Source organism: Tenebrio molitor, chromosome 1 (assembly GCF_963966145.1).
Source record: "Tenebrio molitor chromosome 1, icTenMoli1.1, whole genome shotgun sequence".
Taxonomy (NCBI): domain Eukaryota; kingdom Metazoa; phylum Arthropoda; class Insecta; order Coleoptera; family Tenebrionidae; genus Tenebrio; species Tenebrio molitor.
The window spans coordinates 13,686,282-13,705,834 of NC_091046.1; the positions used below are offsets into that span (position 1 = coordinate 13,686,282).

Below are 19,553 nucleotides of genomic sequence, written 5' to 3' on the forward strand. Positions count from 1 at the left end.
CAGTGTTTATTATTTTTGTTGGTCGATCAAAAATTATAATAAACAATTTCTTCTATGCATTACATTATTGTAGGTTTGGTAAAAGTGTATCTATATAAAAAACAATTTAATTTTGAAGTAGAATTTAATTACAGGGTTATATGCTGGGAGGTAATTAAATATATAAAACCCGATGCAAAATCAAAATTGATTTGTTATCGATTGCATACTCCCATACTCGTCGCTTTTTGCGTAGAAATTCGATAGTAATGGAATTACCGGTCTAGTATAACAAAGTGGAGTGCACAATGCATTTAATTTTAAAGCTCAAACACAAACCTCATCCAGACATCAACACAAATACTTGACATTTTTTCATTTTACGAGTACTTTGACACATACAAGCCGACGCACATGTTGACTGACAAACACTACCAAACTCTGCAACGTGTTGATCTCAGATTATAAAGTCAAAATTTTATTTTTTAATTTAATTAAGTCATACCATATCAGATAAGCATTAAATATTAATTTCCTGCGAGTCAGCTTCAACATACTTTTATTATCCCCCAAATTAAACTGTCGTTTCTTTATTAAAAAGAGCCACTTGAAAGCGAACCTATACCTTCTGCTTTTAATGTTTGTGAAAGATGTTTGACGTTTGAATATACTTTTTGTTCTAATTATAATTTAAAAGCTCTGAGAAAGTTAGCTGTACGCGCATTGAATTTATTTGCTGCTTGAATAGTACTTGATTGAAAGGCCTCAATTATGTTAAGGTTTTAAAGATTCTGTAGATAAAGAATTAGCATTCAGCGACTACTCCGGAAAATTAGCTAACAGTCGGACTTTTAAAAGATTACATACGGCCTAATTGGCGTACGCTAGTGTGGACGGAAGAGATGAGAGCACCGAATCGATACTAAAATTATTAATTTTTATTCCATCTCACGTAATTTGGCCAAAATACTGTAACGAATTTTGTAAATTACGACTCGGACTTGTGATTAATAATGCTAGTCAGGCAAATGTCACACATTTTTCAGCTTATTGTCATGTTGACACAAGGGATATGATCATCAGTTTGGCGGAGTTCTGACGTTATTACCGCACCAACTTCGAACTTAAGTAACAAACTTCTGTAATTATGAATAATAACCGTACGAAGGTGCATTACGCGATTATAATTATTTTGTGCAGGAAGAAGGCTCGATTTTGTGAAATATGCAGACATATGTTATTGTTTCATTTAATTAGTCAAATATTTGAAGTATGCGTACCTCGAATTCGCTGAAGCAGCATTTTTGTTTGTTCGACTTGTTTAATCATAATAACGTGCAAGAGAATGGATGTAGAGCTTTCGCTGTAAAATTCGCATAAAACAAACCAAACAGTAAGGACTCAATCCTGTACATTTGCAAATGAGAGCGCAGGAACACTGAAGATTGAATTATTCTCAAAATCGCAGCATTATAGAAAGCAGGTCATGCATAAAAAACATTTGGATCGATGGATTCAGATCGTTTACTGAAATAATCCCAATGTGAACACGCAAATATCCCTCCATTTCAATATTTTAGATATCGCAACCGCAACAGAAAACACAATTTAGAATATTAGCAAATCGCAACCAACGCGTGCAGCGACGAGAATGTAACCAGTCAATTCGCAAAGAAATTAAATGGATTTCCACACAAATTGAAAAAAGTGTATTCAATAACAAAGCCTTTTGTAATCCGTTACTTGACAAGAGTTTTGTTTACAAACAGTCAACGGAAAAGTTGTCAGTGTGTTTTCAGCTGCGCACAGATAACACTTTCTACGATTTAACCTAAACTTGAACTTGGATTACTCCCTCAATCATTTCTGAGTGTTTTTTGTGCCTAAATATCTAATAATATAATATTTTGGATGGAGGTTATTAAAATCTTGACCACGTGAAAGCTTTCTTTAAATTTACCAAAATAAAATTCTTTCTCAGCCTATTGTTTTGCAGAAGTTTGCCCGATCCTTATTACATAGGGATTAACTTTTATCGCTGCGACTACCCCGACTGCTAAATTCTTGCTTACTACTGCTAGATTCACAACATTTTTTCCATTATCTCTAGATTTCTAAATCCCGTTTTTTCCAACTTGTTAAATTCCTTCCGAATACTTTACGATGACAATGTATTTATACTGCCGGTAACGCTTAATACTTTGTATCTATTTATTGTAAATGAATAATGTACTCGTATCTTTTTTGAAGTGTGAAACCTGTAATAACATATTATGTAAATAATATACCTATTCAACTCCAACATTTAAATTGAAACATTCATACGTGGTTTTTAGACGCATCTATGTACTAACCGAAAAAGATATCTGAAGAGAAAAATCCTACACTAATAACAGTTTACTCATATCAACTTTTAAAATAGTGATTTATGCAACAAGTGACAAAGTATTACTTTTTTCACAAACGGGCAGCATGAGCAGCACAGTCATACGAGTATGAATGAAAATATTATATTGTGATACGAGTTGCACAAGACAGTCTATTGTCGAACGAGAGGAACGAGTTCGACAACATGTCTTGTGAAACGAGTGTAACATGCTCTTTTTTCTACTTCGGCTTCATCAATTTAATTTTTTTAAATATTAAATAATTATCTAGTGACTTTTATTTTAATGGAATTGGGTTGGTATTGACGATTCAATGTCATTTCATTGAAAATTAAATAATTAAATTTCAAAATGCCTCCCAAATGTTGTTACCCCCTTAATAGTTTATTTTGATCCAAAACATCGATTCAGGTTCAAATGACATCACATTTAACACTGAAATTTACTATCAAGACCAACCCCACATTCAATAATCACTAGAAACGATGCTATACAATTTTTCCTTGTGAAAATGTTTTGGGTGTCACAAAATGCTCGTTGTGACACCGAAGTAGAAAATAGTATATTAAAAGACAACTTTCACAAGACCAGTCTTGAAGCACGAATTCAAGATTAAAAAACGAGTGGCGTAACCACGAGTTATTTTAAAGAATGAGTGCTTCAAGGTCTTATGAAACGAGTTTTTTTTCTATTTTTTGTAATTTGCCCTTTTTAAGCCGTTTTTAAACAAAAATGTTTACTTTCCTCGATTTAGGGATTTTCGTGGCGGTTGGTAATGTCTTAATTTTAAAAATGAAAATTTGATCAAGTCTTCAAAGTCGCCTTTTGTTTTATCCAAATTCTGTCACAAAACACGAATATGAAAGATAATCTTTCATGTACGCCCGCTGAAATACGTGAAATTCCCAAAAATACGGTCGCGAATTTGTTGCTTGATAAATCCTGATAAATAATTCTTTGCACATTCTGTAATTTAAACTGACACGCATGACGAATCAAGCTTTGCCAACCTAAAAATGTTCGTAAAATGTTCCGTGAAATAATGGCAATAAGGACATCCCAGATGATGACGTCGCGTTCGTTAATATGTCTATTAGAGAATCAAAATGGAGGCAAATTACAAAAAGACCCTTTATGCTTGAGTTTCATAGGTACGACTTTCAGCAAAACAACGAATCTAAAATTTGACGTTTCTAAACCAAGATCAATGAACTTTTATGATTTGGATATTTCGATACATATTTTGTATAAAGCCAAAGTGAAATAATAAATACGTTATCGGACTTTTTCGTTTGTCACCATGGACAGATATTTTGCACACTAAAAATAGGATCATTTAGACAGTTTTATAGTAATCAGAAAAAATTATTTGTTTTTGTGGCAACACCATATTAGATTTATACATATTATAAGTAAACGCTAAAAATTTAGAATAATGAAAATATTTTCTTTTCCATTAAGCTTTTCGAAAATAACTCGGACAGATCGATTTTATTTTTAAATAATAATTTTCGATATTTTTTTTCCACTTCTTTCCGGTTCCGCGTCATTTTCTTTAAATGACTTTCGTTAATCTACACGGTGAGCTGGATAATTGATTCTAGTTACAAAGACTTATTTTTTTCAAATTACGAAGAAACGTGCATTAAATTTGTGGATGATGTCCCGAGCTCTCAAGCTTTTATTACAAATTGCATCGCGATGATCGAAATGCCAATGGAGACAAAGACAAGCAATAAATAAATAAAAAAAGTTAATAACGATATAAATCAAAATTTTTCCATTTCTTACATGTTCAATCTGACGTCCATCACTTTCAGCGCACATTACAGTTCTCCTACGCTGATTGTATCATTAAGATTAAATTGGGAGGACTGTAAATTTTATATTTTAAGTAATTCAATAAAAAAGTCGCACGGACTTGGATCTGGTAACCGTGCAGGCTTCCAAACGAAGTTCTCCTAAACAAATTTTGTTTTAATTGTCAGGGTAACGTTCTCTGTTGTCAGAAGTAAAATAATTCTTTTGACATTCAAAATAAACCTGAATCATATCTACTTCTTCGTTAATAGCACCAATAGTACTGTGTAACAAGATTAATCGAAAAAGACTGCTGTGACAAGTTTCCGATTCCTTATATCAAACAACCTGTCACAAGTAATTAAAAAGTAAAAAGAAATTATTAAAATAGGTCATCTATTTTTGAAATACATGTAGTTTTCAAGTGTCATAATACTCATAATGTACTATTCTGGACATGAAATCTTGGCCACAAAATGTCAGGTCATTTATTAATGAGACTAATGATTGGCCAAGATTCCGTGTCCGGAATAGTCACGGAACTTTTTCAGATTTGAAAATAAAACTGACTGTAGGCATTCAAAAAATAATAAAAATAAAAAGTTGCTGATTGTTGCTACAATTACTAAATTGTACTTGTAGATAGTAGTGTAAGTGTTCTAATTGTGTCAAAACGTAGTACTTATTCGTTATTAGCCAATTTTGATTAACATCGGTCGTCGCGATGAAATCTGTAATAAAATCTAATCCATCCTCTATATTTATTTAGAAATAAGGAAATACCGTAGCATAACATAAGTAAGAATGTTTTTAGCCCCTTCATTAACGTCAACAGTAAAAAAGATTTAAAACACAGAAAATATTTTGGAATAGTAATTTATTATACGAGTTTTATAAGACACCATTTTGTCGCACGCGTTTTTTAGAGCACGAGGAGCGCAGCGACGAGTGCTATAAACAAACAAGTGCGACAAAATGGCTTATAAAACGAGTATAATACAATATTTTTTCTATTTTGCCCCTTAAATTTAAAAAAAGTTCAAAACATAAAGCTAGGAAAATTATACTTGGCAAATATAAGGGTTGGCAACGTTGGTAAATAGACGAACAATTGTAAGTTTTGAATTTAAAGTGTCGTGAAGTGCAGTGATCACGTAGCAACAACTCACTATGAGTCACTGCCAACATTAAAAATTTAAGTAAATGTTCCTGAAACGCGTATCGAAAAGACCTCCTTTTCGAAACCCGTTTGAGTGTTATACTGACTCTGTTACAGGTGCCAAATAGAAAAAAAATATTTTACGCCGAGAACTTCCGCAGCTGTCGCACATCAAAACCTCGTTTACAAAAATTGATTTACATCTGTTTCAAATTATTCAAACAAACAATATTCCGTGATCTCTTATTAATAACGTGCCTAATGAGGCTATAGAAGTTAATTTTGAAGTTGTGTGAGTAATTATACAGGGTATTTCACGAGTGATAATGAGCCCGGCGGAATTGGAAATGCAACCCACAATACATTTCCAAAGTGGTTATTTGAAATACCGTATTGTTTTAAAATGAAATTATGAATCCATGGTGGCGTTGCTTCGAATAATTTTATTTGTTACAATTGACATTTACGAAAAAGTTAAAATCGAACGATGATCCTGATTTATGGCGAATGTAATGAAAATGCTTCTACCGTTGCGCGTTTAGGGTACGTTTATGTTGGAGCTGCGATGAGCGATAAGAGCGGCGATAAGAGCGAACTGCCATTTGAAAACCATGGTACTTCGCTCTTATCGCCGCTTTTATCGCTCATCTTAGCTCCAACATAAACGTTCCCTTATGCAGACAATAAACATTTCCCCAAAAACTCTTCGTTTTTTCACAATTTCATTTAACCAAGCGAATGACGTTTATGTCAAAATTTACAAAATTGCACAGCTAACTATGTTTTATGTTTTTTAAATCAAAAAAATATATCCACGTTAACTTTACAAATGTATTGTGAGTTGCATTTTTAATTCCGTCGGGCTCATTATCACTCCTGAAATATCCTGTATGCATATATCTAGGTACATAATTATACTTCAAATTTGTTAGGAAAAATAACTCGTACAAGCTTTTATACAGGTCAAACATTTTCCTGACATTGTGACGCTATAAAAAACAAGCATTAAAAGGTTTTTTTGAAAATCACCCGTTTAACTCCTGCCTATTGGAAATTAAATGGTTCAATAATATACACAGTATAAATATTCATTAAACAAAAATAAACTTCTTGTAAAATGAGAAAAGACAACAGACAAAATTACCGCATTATTGCAAATGTAAATAAGTACATATTCTTACTTGATTAATGAATTGTAAATTTTACGCTTTAGAAATGACACAACAAAAAAATTAAAGCTCGGCAAACTGTTTTTAACTTGCAGTGAGTCAGACTTAAAATAAAAGAACATAACTGAAACTAGAAGCGTGTTCCTCGAGACAAAGGAGCTATCATCAAGTGCAATAACTATTTTCCACAGCAATCTTACATACTCTGTTAAGCGCAAACAACTTCACTTATCCATTTTATGAGTGCCCAAGCTGGTACATTTTTGCCCCTTTAGAACAGTTTTCCTATTTTTCCAAAAACAGCCGCGTCCGCATTACAGAATGGTCGTCTTGAAAACTTTTTCAGGGTAAACTCTGGTGATAAATTTCAACCATCATCTGAAATCCCAGGTCTTCGTGCAATATTAAATTTGTTGATATTGATAAAACGATTTCCCGATATACAGATAAATCAGTACAAATTCGATTTTAAAGAGGGAAGAGGAGAACCTCGGCCCCCATTTTTACCAATAATTCTGACCCGATGTGGTAACTGAAAATAAAGTCGACAACTCCGGAATAAAAAAACTAACAAACACGAACCCTTGCTAGAGCTTTGCTGCGCTTTGCCCTTTCTAAATATTTGCTCATTAGTGCGATTTTATATCTATCTCGATCGATGTTTGCGGTATGCGAAAAGCATTAAAACAACAACGACAAGTTCTTCCGACTGTATTTTATTTTAAAATGCGACTGTGCAGAATAGCTTTGGAACTGTGTTGTACATCTAACTAGCAATTTAAAAGCAAAGTCGCGAAAGCAGCAGGCTTGCGATATTACGGTAGTTAGAGGGATTTGAGAGATCCTAACCATTAAATTTGTATCCGTAAAGACACAATTTGAATTTTATGCCTTTATACTACTGATTTCGCTAATACCAGTATTATTCACCTCATTTCTTATTTAACTCCCCTTTGAATCATTTTCAACAAGATTCAAATTGCAAGATTTTTTGTTGGCCGCATCAAATATTCACTTATTTGAAGTTGAATTTCAGGAAATAACGTGGAAATTTTTAAAGGTAAACATCAGCTTGGTAATTTCTGATTACACGCCCGAGTCAACAAGGTTTGATTCCGTTACAAAATAGCGCTCAGATTTAAAAATGTTTATTTTCTCCTCTGAACATCGAACATTCTCTTAAAATCCCGCCTGAATGAATTAGCTTAACTCGATTTTGTACGTAAATTATCCGTTTCAAAAGCCGCGCCACATGTTTCGTTAGTTTTTTATTGAATTAGCGTCTCGCGGTGCTGCGACAAACGTTATTCTGTACGCGCTGCACAGGATGTATGATAAATTGACAAATGAAGCTCGGATTATACGAAAAGTTCAAAAATGTCATTTCAGGCCCTTTAACAAAAATTTTCCATTGCACTGAATAAATATTCATTAATCTGTGCATACGATGCAATGTGTTTTATCGCACAACAGATAAATCTGCCTACAACATAATAAGTTAACATATAATGTTAAATTAACATGATAAATGAAAATTTAAAAATATAGATTTATTTTAATTTCAGTAAATGTAATAATATCAATACATATGAGTCAAACAATGTTATAAATATAAAAGTAGATTACACCATGTAACATTTTTTTTTTGCCTGTGTTATAACAACTAAATGTTATTTCTTGACCTATCATACCTCAAAAGTACCTTTCAAAAAACTCGGCTGCGCCTCGGCCAGAAAACTCAGACTCGGACGAAAAAGATGCACTTTTTGGCCTTGATACACAAGTAACTGTTATGACTGAAAAGATGATTTGAAGTGTAGAAAGTAAGTTAACAATAATATTGAAACGCTTACGGAATTTTCTACTATATGGTATATGCTGAAGAATAAAGAAATGATATACAGGGTGATTTGCGAGGAATAATGAGCCCGACGGAATAGAAAATGCAACCCGCAATTCATCAGGAGAAAAACCCGGACATTTACCGCTTCGATGTCCGGCTTTTTGTTGCAATGTATTGTGGGTTGCATTTTCTATTCCGTCGGGCTCATTATTCCTCGTAAATCACCCTGTATTTATAAGTAAAACAGAAAAAATAAAGGTAACAGCTTTAGACCTCAACTCCATAACCTCACTTTTTTGTAAATGGCGTTGAAAAAGTAACGGCCATCGATAATTTTAGAACGTACTTTTAGATACAAAAACGTTCAAGGGCTGTACTTTAAACGTAAAAAAGAAACATCAGTAATATTGTATTTTTCCTAGTAAGAGTCTGTTATGTTTAGGCACACGTTTTAAGTAGTTTTTGTGGTTAAAATTTGACTGGTAAATCCATCTATGTACGGGAAAATATGCTTCGATATCTGAACGGTTCTGTTTTTATCGCATCCTTTGTGGCACACGATGTAAACAGCGATAACGGAAATCAAAGTCCGGGCCAGCTTAGAGGGTGACTGGGTTTCAGTTACCGATTTGAGCACAAAGACGTTCCGGAGGAACAATCCGGTACATCATCAACAGATGTCTCTGTTGATGGTACAAATGTTCTGGCATTGTATTTATTGATGCCGGGCCGGAGCTGTGAATTCTACACACTGAACAAATAATAACGAAGGCGGAGAGGCTCGGGAATAAACTGGATTAATATGCCACACGTTGACGAGGGTGCTGTCCGGATTAGGCGACACCCCAACGCAAAAAGTATTTCATCAATCAAAAAACTACTTTGAATTCAAATTGCTTGTTTTTCAAAAATTGTTTTTCAATCTCTGGCCACATCCAAAATGGAACTTGGATGCGGCATCGGTTACAATGCTTTTTTCTGTCCTTAATTTATGACATGTAAATTTACTGAATAACTAATAACTTCCGTTTATATTAGTGACGAAGTCGATTTGCATAAATTCCTCTCTAATAAATCAAAGATCGCCTTGAATTTATTTGCCGGAGACGCTAGAGGCTAGAGGATATAGTAAAGAAACTCATCGAGAACAAGCATCGTAAACCAATTCAAAGGATTTTAATTTATCATGTTCAAATCTGTCGCCATTGTTCTGATGTAAAACCTCGCTTTATTTGCATGGTTTCCTCTTCCGTAAATTCATCCGTCCACAAAACTGGGAACCAAATAAAGCTCCTATATACTTAATGAGGTCTTTTAGTGATACATTTTTGACACAAATTACGCACTCTTCTCTAAAATAGTTTCATCTACTTTTCACATTGGAAGGTTTAGAAGTGAAATCACCCTACTCTTTTTTAAACAAAAGTAATTTTGTACGGTGTGATCAAGAATGACTGAATCTGTTGGTAACAATGAAATTTGGCAAATTTGAAATTTACCATGAACGATTCATTTTTGTAATAACATAAATATAACTGACATAACCAAAAGTGTTTTCAATGTCGTCTCAAGTTAAAAAATCCCGTTAGTGCCAATTACGAGACAAAAAACACCAGTACTTTATTTCATTTCCAACAGACTCAGTCATTGTTGATCACGGTGTAAAGGGTGTTTTTTTAAATTTGGCGTCGAAATAGGCATTGGAAAGTCGATTGAGATCGCACCACTCGTGTAAAGCGTAAGATTTAAACAGCTGATCCGTGATCCGTAACCGTTCACAATCGACAGTTCAACGCCTACTTCGACGCCAAATTTAAAAAAACACCCGTTATATACTTAATAAAATTGTATCAAAAATTATATCAACAGTTAAATCTTAGTTAAGCTTTTATCTAGAGAATTTTATTTTTCTTTAGTCGATAAACCTTTGTGAAAAAAACATATCATATAGCTTAAAAAATCGATGAAGGTTGGATCAAAAATTCATCAATCCAAATTTGTTGTGAAACACAAGAAGACGTTGATTTGGTCCACGACAATCGAGTTACACTGAAATTTATACATTATAAATGATTGTCCCATCGCAGTTGGCGTTGAAAACCCACAAATTTGGGATGTGCCGCTAGCTTCGCAACGTTAGACAAACTAAAGTCTATTTGTTCCTGGTAGGCGAATGCGCGCGCCATTTACGAAATCCTGCAACGAAATGCGACCTCCCTATTGGTTAGTGGAATAAAATAACCAATAGGGAGGTCGCATTTTGTTGCAGGATTTCGTAAATGGCGCGCGCATCCGCCTACCAGGAAAAAATACACTTTAGTAGAGTGGTGCCGGCCTGAGATATGACATTTGGTGGGGGTGTGCGTAGACGGAAAACAGTCGGACGAGTCCATCTTTCATAAAATAGGGGTGTTCAACAGATTAAAAATCCGCTATTCTCTGCTGTGACCGGTTTTGCCACGCCACTGGGACATTTTGTCTCTAGACAAATTTACGCTACCGCCATCAGCGCTATCTATCGGCGATGCTAGACTAACTCATGTTATAAAGCTTGCGGCACATTCAACTACGTCACCAACGCCTACTGCGATGAGACAATCATTTATAATGACCCCGTAGCAGAGAGTTACGGATTTCTCCTGAAGTCCAAACTCTAAATCATTTCCACAATGCATTAAACTTAAAAATAACCCTCCGATAAGTACCGGAGCAGATACACATTCGACAACTAACTGTAAAAAAATTGTTATGATGTATGTATTTGAGTTGAAAACAAAATATAACCCGAGAGTAGTAGTTATACGAAATTAATTTCCAAAATACGAATATTATTGCTATTCCCTCAAAATAACTTCCCAGCTCACAAAAGGTCATGACTGTTTTAGGTCTTTGATCTGTATATGTATATAAAAATTGGTTGAGTTTTCCTAATCTTTTGCTTCTATTTTCCGTTTTCTGATAAAACATAGTTGATACATGATACGCAAATAATACTTGACTTACGTAGTGACTTTCTCTCATTGGAGGCAATTCTTTAATGAATGATATTTTCACTATTGATGATGTTTTGTTAAAGTAAGTTGTGTCTTAAAGATATGTCAAAACAAAGACTGTGAATTCATATTTCCATTGGCTGGGGTTTTCAAAATCTGTATTTTTTATAAAAACAACATACATACTCGTATACAAATTCGTGAAACAACTTAGCAGTACGTCATAAACTCATAAAATATAAAGTAAATATCTTCTTTTTTGCAGAAGATATGGACCTATTTGTTATTATGTATTCATTTTCTAAATGTTGACATTGTTAGAGTATTCACTTTATACAGGGTTATTCTAAATGATTGTAGTCGAAGTAGGCCATGCTCATGTTATTACATTTTTGCCGCTTTCATGTGAACTGTCAGTTTTGTCGCTGTCACTGTCATTTTTTTAGGTGAAAAGTGCGGTGATGAGATTTTTATTTATTTTTGTTAAATTAACGATTGAATCCAGAAATATTGAGTTGTTTTGCACCCAATTTAACTCCCGTGTGTGAACGGTGTGTACTCACTTATTCACATAATTTTGATGTTTTTTTATGTGGAGCGGCAACCATAGATTTTACATTCAGTTTTCACGCCTACTTCGACTACAATCATTTAGAATAACCCCGTATAAACTGTGATAGTATAAAATGTCATTTGGGAGTAAAAATGTCAGTGTGAAAGCACAAACAACAAAATAGATTCAAACTTTATGAAATCAAATGTTTTCATTTTCTGAAGAATCATGTATATTTAATTATACATGGTGATTCTGAAATAAGTTTGGAAAAAAAAACTGGTAATTGGTGATGATGAGAAGAAGTCATAGACAAAAAAAATTTCTTATAAAAGTTTTTTCGATTTCGAGTTTCAAATGATTGATAATTTGGTCAAAATTGCTAGTACGCTGCTGAGTTAAAGCTGATTACCTGATTATCTTGGTAGTTTAAAACAACAATAATAATCAAAGGTACCCGCCAGTCATAAACGTAACCTTACTCCTGTCGATCATTTCCATAGAAACATTTACAAAGCAGTGTGCTTGCACCTAAGACTTTATTGTGGAGTTGATGTAACAATGGTTGCTAATGAAGTGAACAAATTCAGACAAATCTTCCCTATTCATAGGCGTTGAAAATACAAGGATATAGGGTAATCCAAAAGTCATTTACGCAGAATTATTTTATGTCAAGGATACTCCACTTTTTTTTCCAAACTTATTTCAGAATCACCCTGTATAAAAATTGTAAATTACAATCGTAAACTCTTACTTCTCTTTGATTTTAGGAGCGTTATTTTAAAGTAAACTTAACTTTTCGGCATCATCCTTTCGTGCAGGCTTCGTGGTTTTTCTGTTATAACATCGTTAATTAGACGACAGATCGAAATTACTAATTTATTTTTCAAGACTATTAAGGACTAGTTACGTTTACGTTCAAAATATCTGTTAGGTGTTAGCTTGTTACCAGATGATCATAGCTCAAATCAGGCCTATCTTGCTTCATGTTTTCATAGCATTTCAAATGCTGCACTTAGTTTCTTGAGACACAACTTTCGACATCGTGTTGAAGAAAATTTTTACTTGATATTGTCCGTACTCTGATAGATTGCACGTTTTTTGACAGAAGACAGACACAGAAACTGGTTTGGCGGGAATTAATCTGCAGGGATACAACGGTTTTCTACATAACGTGAAACAATTGAGATGGAGAGTTTAGTATTTTTCACTGCTTTATGTTTTGGAACTAGAATTTAAAAACGTGCAATCTATCACCGTACGGAGTATACCTACCTGACGTTGATGACAGTTTATATTGTCAAATTTACTATACTATGTGAAATGTGTCAAAATATCATGGTCAACCCTCATGCGTTTAGAAAATTAATACATTATACACTAAATATGGCAACATTTATAACACGTGTTCAATTGAAAAGTTCATCAAATTGGCTTTGATCTTTGTCGCTATCTTTGTCTAACCAACTCAGTTTACGATGTTGTTGTCTTTTAAAAAATAAAGTCAAAGCCAACTTGATGAACATTTCAATTGAACACTTGTTAGGCCGTGCCTTGTTGAATTATGTTGGTGAAAACAAAATTACACTAAGTATACCGGGTGATTCAGATTGGTATTCGCGCCCCTATATCTTTTTTATTTTAAGAAAAAAGTATAGCAAACCATATATATTTGTAAATCGCTTATGAAACTACAATAGATGCCGTTATCAAATCGTCTCTACGATGACATATGTCAAAGTTAAAACAGTCAACTTTTTTTTTTTAAATAGTACATTATACATTTCTTAGTCTATTCTTGTAAAGCTTTTTTTTCTACATTTGAATGTGTAAAAAAAGTTGACACTTGCAATAGGAAAAAATCGAGAAAAAAAAATATGATTTAATTTATTCGAAAGTGTTATTATTATTATTATTATTATTATTATTGTTGACGGCTAACAGGCTTGACGCCCAATTAGAAGCCCTGCCAAAAAGAAAATGATACACAAAACACAATCACAACAGAACAACCATTACACAGAGAGCATCCCAACACCCAGGCTACAACTACCGAGCACTCATCTGAGTAGTATTTTCTAAAAAGAGCTAGTTAGCCATGGAGACAATTGAATTTTGACATTAATAGTGTCAATTATTAAAGTACCTACATTTAAATAAATAGCTATGTTATAACCTACATTTAAATAAATAACTATGATATAACGTCTGGCTTCGAAACCTAACTTCTTCCTGACTATACCGCTTTGAATGCATACACGATGAAAATATGTAGTTGAATTTTGATAGTGCATGAATGACATGATGAGTCTTGGGAATCGTATTCGAATTATTCGAATATTTGAATAGCTGGCTATTAAAATTCGAATAAGTGTAAATTCTAATATTGGAATAAAATAAATTCAGGATGGATTGGGTATTTCACGGTCAAATAATTTTATTTTTTAGCTATGTAATTCTTAAAATAGTGAGATGCAGGGAACCAACATAACGCGAATTTAGCATAGTAAATTCAGTATGGATTTGGTATTTGGTCGAGTCCCAGTTTTCTGGCCGAGGCGCACCCGAGGCTAAACAAACAGGTCAAATAATTTTATTTTTTGGCTACGTGGTAGTCCTGTAAATAGTGACATTCAAGGAACCAACATAATGCGAATTTACAAATGTTTGGCTAACTAGCTCTTTTTAGAATATAACGCTTTCGAATAAATTAAATCATATTTTATTATTTTTCTCGATTTTTTTCTGATGTAAGTATCAACTTTTTTTACACATTCAAATGTAGAAAAAAAAGCTTTACAATAATAGGCTAAGAAATGTATAGTGTGCTATTTAAAAAAAAAAGTTGACTGTCTTAATTTTGACATATGTCATCGTAGAGAAGATTTGACAACATCATCTATTGTAGTTTCACAAGCGATTTACAAATATATATGGTTTGCTATACTTTTTTCTTAAAACAAAAAAGATGTAGGGCCGCGAATACCAAACTGAATCACCCAGTATAATGGCAATTTTGATATCATGTACTAGGATGCTAGACCAATCAAATCTCAGTGTACAACGTTACCGGTTGATTTTCTGAGTAGAATGCAGTGTTGGTGGTTATTTGGCTTTGGCAAAGACTATAAATACATTCGATTTATGCCAATAATCTGCAAATATATATTTCTTTTTTTTATCCATAGAAATAAGAAAAAACAATCAAAGGCATGTTGCCATATGTTATTTGAGGTAAAACCGACATAAAATCACTTCTTGGAAATCCTGGAAATAATGAAGTAAATAATTGCAAACCTTATCATCACAATCGTTAAAAATTACTATACCACTAGCCAGTAAAAAGCTAATATGTAATCAAAATCTTTTTTAATATTTATTTAAATAAATAAGATCAAACCTGCACCTTTTAAGCCCGCGTATCTTCTAGTTTAAAATATATAGAATTATTTATTATTTTTCTCATAATTTTCTAACACGAAGTTGAATTGTTCCGCGAATTTTGGGGCACCTAGTATAAATCACTAACTAACTGAGAGCGATTTTTGTAATATTTTCCTAGTTTAAATAGGCCGCTATACCTAAATTGTTTCTAGGCAACATGAATTTCATACGCTATCTTCCTTCTAGTTTAGTGATGATTCGGGCTTTTGTCACTTTAATGTAACCATGGAAACAAAGCTAACATTACATGGTAAAATATTAGGTGTACGTTATTTTTCTGAAATCAAGTGTACTTCTATTTCTTTCTAAAACCAGAACATAAGAAATGACAGATTGATAAGTTTTAATTGTCAATAATTTATTGTACTATTGCGGGCAAAAAAAGTAGGACATCAATGTCATTGTCTTGACTTTTATTGTAAGTAGGCACGTAGTGAATATTTATTTAATGCAAAGTTCCAATCAAAATCTACCATTATCAAAAGAAGAAGGCATTTGGAAAAGGAAAATAGGAGTAAAAATAAATAAATAAAAATAATAAAAATAAATAATAAAATAAATTTTTAAACTGTAAATAAAATAAATAATAAATAATAAAATAAATGTTTAAACTGTCAGCTGGAATAGTGTCAAAAAAATGACAATAAAGCTTGAACTACATAGAATTTTTCAAAACTGACAGAAATTTGATGTCCCACTTTTTTTGCCCGCAATAGTACATACAAAGAACATATTGCTTTGAAAAATATTTTTCTTAATATCAGATCATCTTAAGTTGAATAATTGGTTTATAAGAGAAATTACACGTTTTAAAAGGTTCAAACATATGAAAAACTTATTGAAAGACTTTATTTTAGTCAAGTGTGAGACTGCCGTTGAATTTAACAAAGCAAAGACTACATACAGACAATTAACTCGGAGTTTTAAATGTATAATTTATTAAATTTTATATTACGTATTTACCGGGGCAGTCTCTGACAATTACATATTCAGAAGTCCAGCTTGCTTTAATTTTTTGTGTTTAATATTTTACATTCTAATTTGTATGTTCCACACAGCTAGTACCTAACAGTTTATAATTCCTGAAACATAGTATGTACATATATGTGGTTTCATATATTATAATTAAACGAGATACAAGACTTGAGCAACGTAGTTTTTAGCTGTAGCACGTATAACGCCATAAATTGCCATTTTCTTTATAAGTAGTAAAAGGTGATGGAAAATTAGTTTTTATGATTCAATATTAGCAAGCAACTTATTTTAAATGAAAGTTTAAAATATTCGCAACTAACTAAATAAACTGTAAGTATGTACTAAAAAGTTTTAATTAAACGACAAGTACGCCAAAAAGTGTCCAGGATTTCCTCCCTGACGTGATAAGAACATCGCTAAGTCTACTTTGAAACTACCGTGTCGAAACTTTTTGTACGCTTAAGTTGAGTTATAGTTCCTCAAAAATTCTTGAGAAATATTTAAATTTCTAATCTCTAGTTTAAAAAGTAAATAAGAATTTCACACGGCTTTTATAATAGGTCTACCTAAACATATTTCACCCGCCACGTTTTTGTTGGCACAATATTCTGCTATTTAGGTCAGAGATGTAAGTGCATCACAAAGATACGTTCGAGTTTATTTTTGTGTCGTAAATCTTTTTAAATTATTGTTATTTATGAATATTGCGTGTATTTCGAATGTGGCATTGCGTGTAGGAGTTATCTCTCTTATAAGAATGAATACATTTTGTGCTAAAGAAAAGCATTTCTATCTTTAATATTTTTTTATTCACCAAATTGGAAAATTCTATTAAAACGGTGACATTTCTCCACAGAAAATAGTTAATCATTTTTCAAACCCAGAGAAAATATTATCGGTGATTATTGTTTTTGCTAATCACTTGTTAATCGCATTAAGAAATTGTAACTCATGTGTCATGTGTCCCTTTTCAATTATTTTTATTGGCTGAAATAAGGTAGTATGAGGATGTGACAGGATATCATCTTATTTTGCTCCGTTTCTAATGGTAATGCTAATGACATTTGCCAAATTTGTCATTTAAAAATGTTTCTTCAAATTGCACTGCAAGAAAAAAAATAAGAAATGCAATAAATTTCAAATCTAAAGTAATATTCTATATTTCCAGGTGTGAAAATTATAAACTAAGACGGTTTAAAACCAAAGTACCTAATTAAATTCAAGTATCATAAAATGGTTAATTTTTCGCAAACTTAATTAAGTAACATATTTTTATAATTAATTAAAAAAATACTTTTTTGTTCCTACCTGCTTTGAAAAGAAAAAATAGGAATTTAGTTTTCTCTTTGTGATAACAACAATTTTCACGTAATAACGAGCATCTCGTTTTGAGGTGAAAAAAAAAACATTATACTACAGGAATTCGAGCAAATTCCAGTTTACTTTATTAAATTAAAATGAAATTTTCCTGGAAGTATGTGTTACCCGTTCAAATTTTTTATACACTTACTTCAGTACCTGACATGGATAGGTTAGTTGTTAACATCTTATATTGTACGTAATAAAAAAAACTCAGATATCCGAAGTATGAAAAGGAATTAAATATTTTTTAACAATGACCTCGATGACCTCGAGACTGGCACATGAGAAATCTAGCGTTTGATGAAACTGAAAAGCAAACTTCGGAGCAAACTTAATATCGAGAATTTGTCGATAAAACATCTACGAACGTGCGTTTAGTTACTTCAAAAGTTTGAAAGATGTCGACTTGTTGCAGATGTTCCAGAAACAAGACTTGTGGGAATACCGACTACTGACATAGAAGACCTGAAGGATTCGGTGGCCATAAGATGTGTCGTCACTGCAAATCCAAAAGCTGCCGTCGTCTGGAGAAGAGAAGGTCAAAATCAACCTGCTAGTTTGCAAGAATTATTGCAATTTAGTCCTGCTATTAGACAACATTCAGGATTGTATACGTGTCAAGCTCGCAATAAGGCCGGTGAATCCCACCCAATTAGAGTCCAAGTTGATGTTAAATGTAAGTAAACTAAAATACATTTATATTGCATTTGATTTATATTCTGATGATCGAGTCGCAAAGGTTTTCCTATATTTATGTCTCGAATAGTGGGTGTCGTTCTTTTTTAATTCAGCTCTTCGTCTGCTGGGTTATTTATTAAAACGGCTTATTTACCAAAATCCCTCCGCTCGCTATATTTCCTTTTTAATGAAACCACAGCTCTCATGTATGCTTTCTGTTAGGCGCATTTTGTCAATTAATTAAAATTGTAATTTATCGTTCCTAAATCTATTTTAGAATTTACCAACAACACTAATCCGGCTGTAATTTATATCGCAATCATGAAAGTTTTAAGGCTATTCCAGGAGATATGCGTAGGTAACGAGCTCAATAAACTGTCGATGGAAAACACATTCGTCAACTTTTCAGAAGCATCAATTTTTAAAGCTTTTGTTCTTTGTATAATAATAGATATCCGCCCGTGTCAATTTTGAAAAATAACTGATTTTGGTAGCAGGTGTCGAACGAAGGGATGTGATATGTTGCCCTCTGGATGGTCGGATAACGTATCAGCTGACAAATGTGCTCCGGGATGGTATTGCTCTTCATGTCAGATTATTTAGGTGCATATTTTAAGCCCTGAAAATATCTGGATGCACTGCGGATTTCAGTTTTTTCAAATAAACATTTGTAATCAAGAGGATTATTTTGCTGGCTTAGAATAAATCAGGTTTAAGTCTCTGAACCGATTCATCACTTCATCAACTTTATAAAAAAATCTCTCTACGTCAGATTTTCAGTCAACAAGTCAATTCAAAACTTAACTACGATTAAGATAAAATAATGTTCTTATAAATATTATCCGTTCACGATTGTTTTAAACACGCAGCAGGCCAAGATATTTTTTTGTTAGATTGGCGTCAGGTCCTGTCATATGACGTTTCTTTTTTAAATATTCGCAATGTTGTCAATTCCGTCATTAATTTTGTTAATAAGAATTTACCCAGAACTGCCCTACAAATATGTATGTTTCTTTCAATTAGAATTTTACGATTATTATTCCTAATGCGTTCAATTATTTAAAAAATAGATTTATTATGACAAATCACAATACTGCCAACTAAAATGTTAGTTTTTCATAGATAGTCCAAATTTGAAACAATCGTGAATGGTATATACACTTTTCTTAAATCAATCCAATTATAAATGCTAGAAAAAAAAAAGGTTTACC

The 19,553-nt window shown here is 32.7% G+C and overlaps 1 protein-coding gene across 4 annotated transcripts in view; it reads left to right on the forward strand.

Moving 5' to 3' along the window:
* Positions 1 to 19,553, forward strand: part of LOC138122306 (irregular chiasm C-roughest protein) — a 329,893-nt gene that overhangs the window by 262,722 nt on the left and 47,618 nt on the right. For all 4 annotated transcript variants that reach the window (XM_069036512.1, XM_069036513.1, XM_069036514.1 and 1 more), the window contains exon 6: positions 18,080 to 18,340. In XM_069036512.1, coding sequence (XP_068892613.1) covers positions 18,080 to 18,340 — 261 coding nt within the window. The remainder of the gene's footprint in view (positions 1 to 18,079; positions 18,341 to 19,553) is intronic.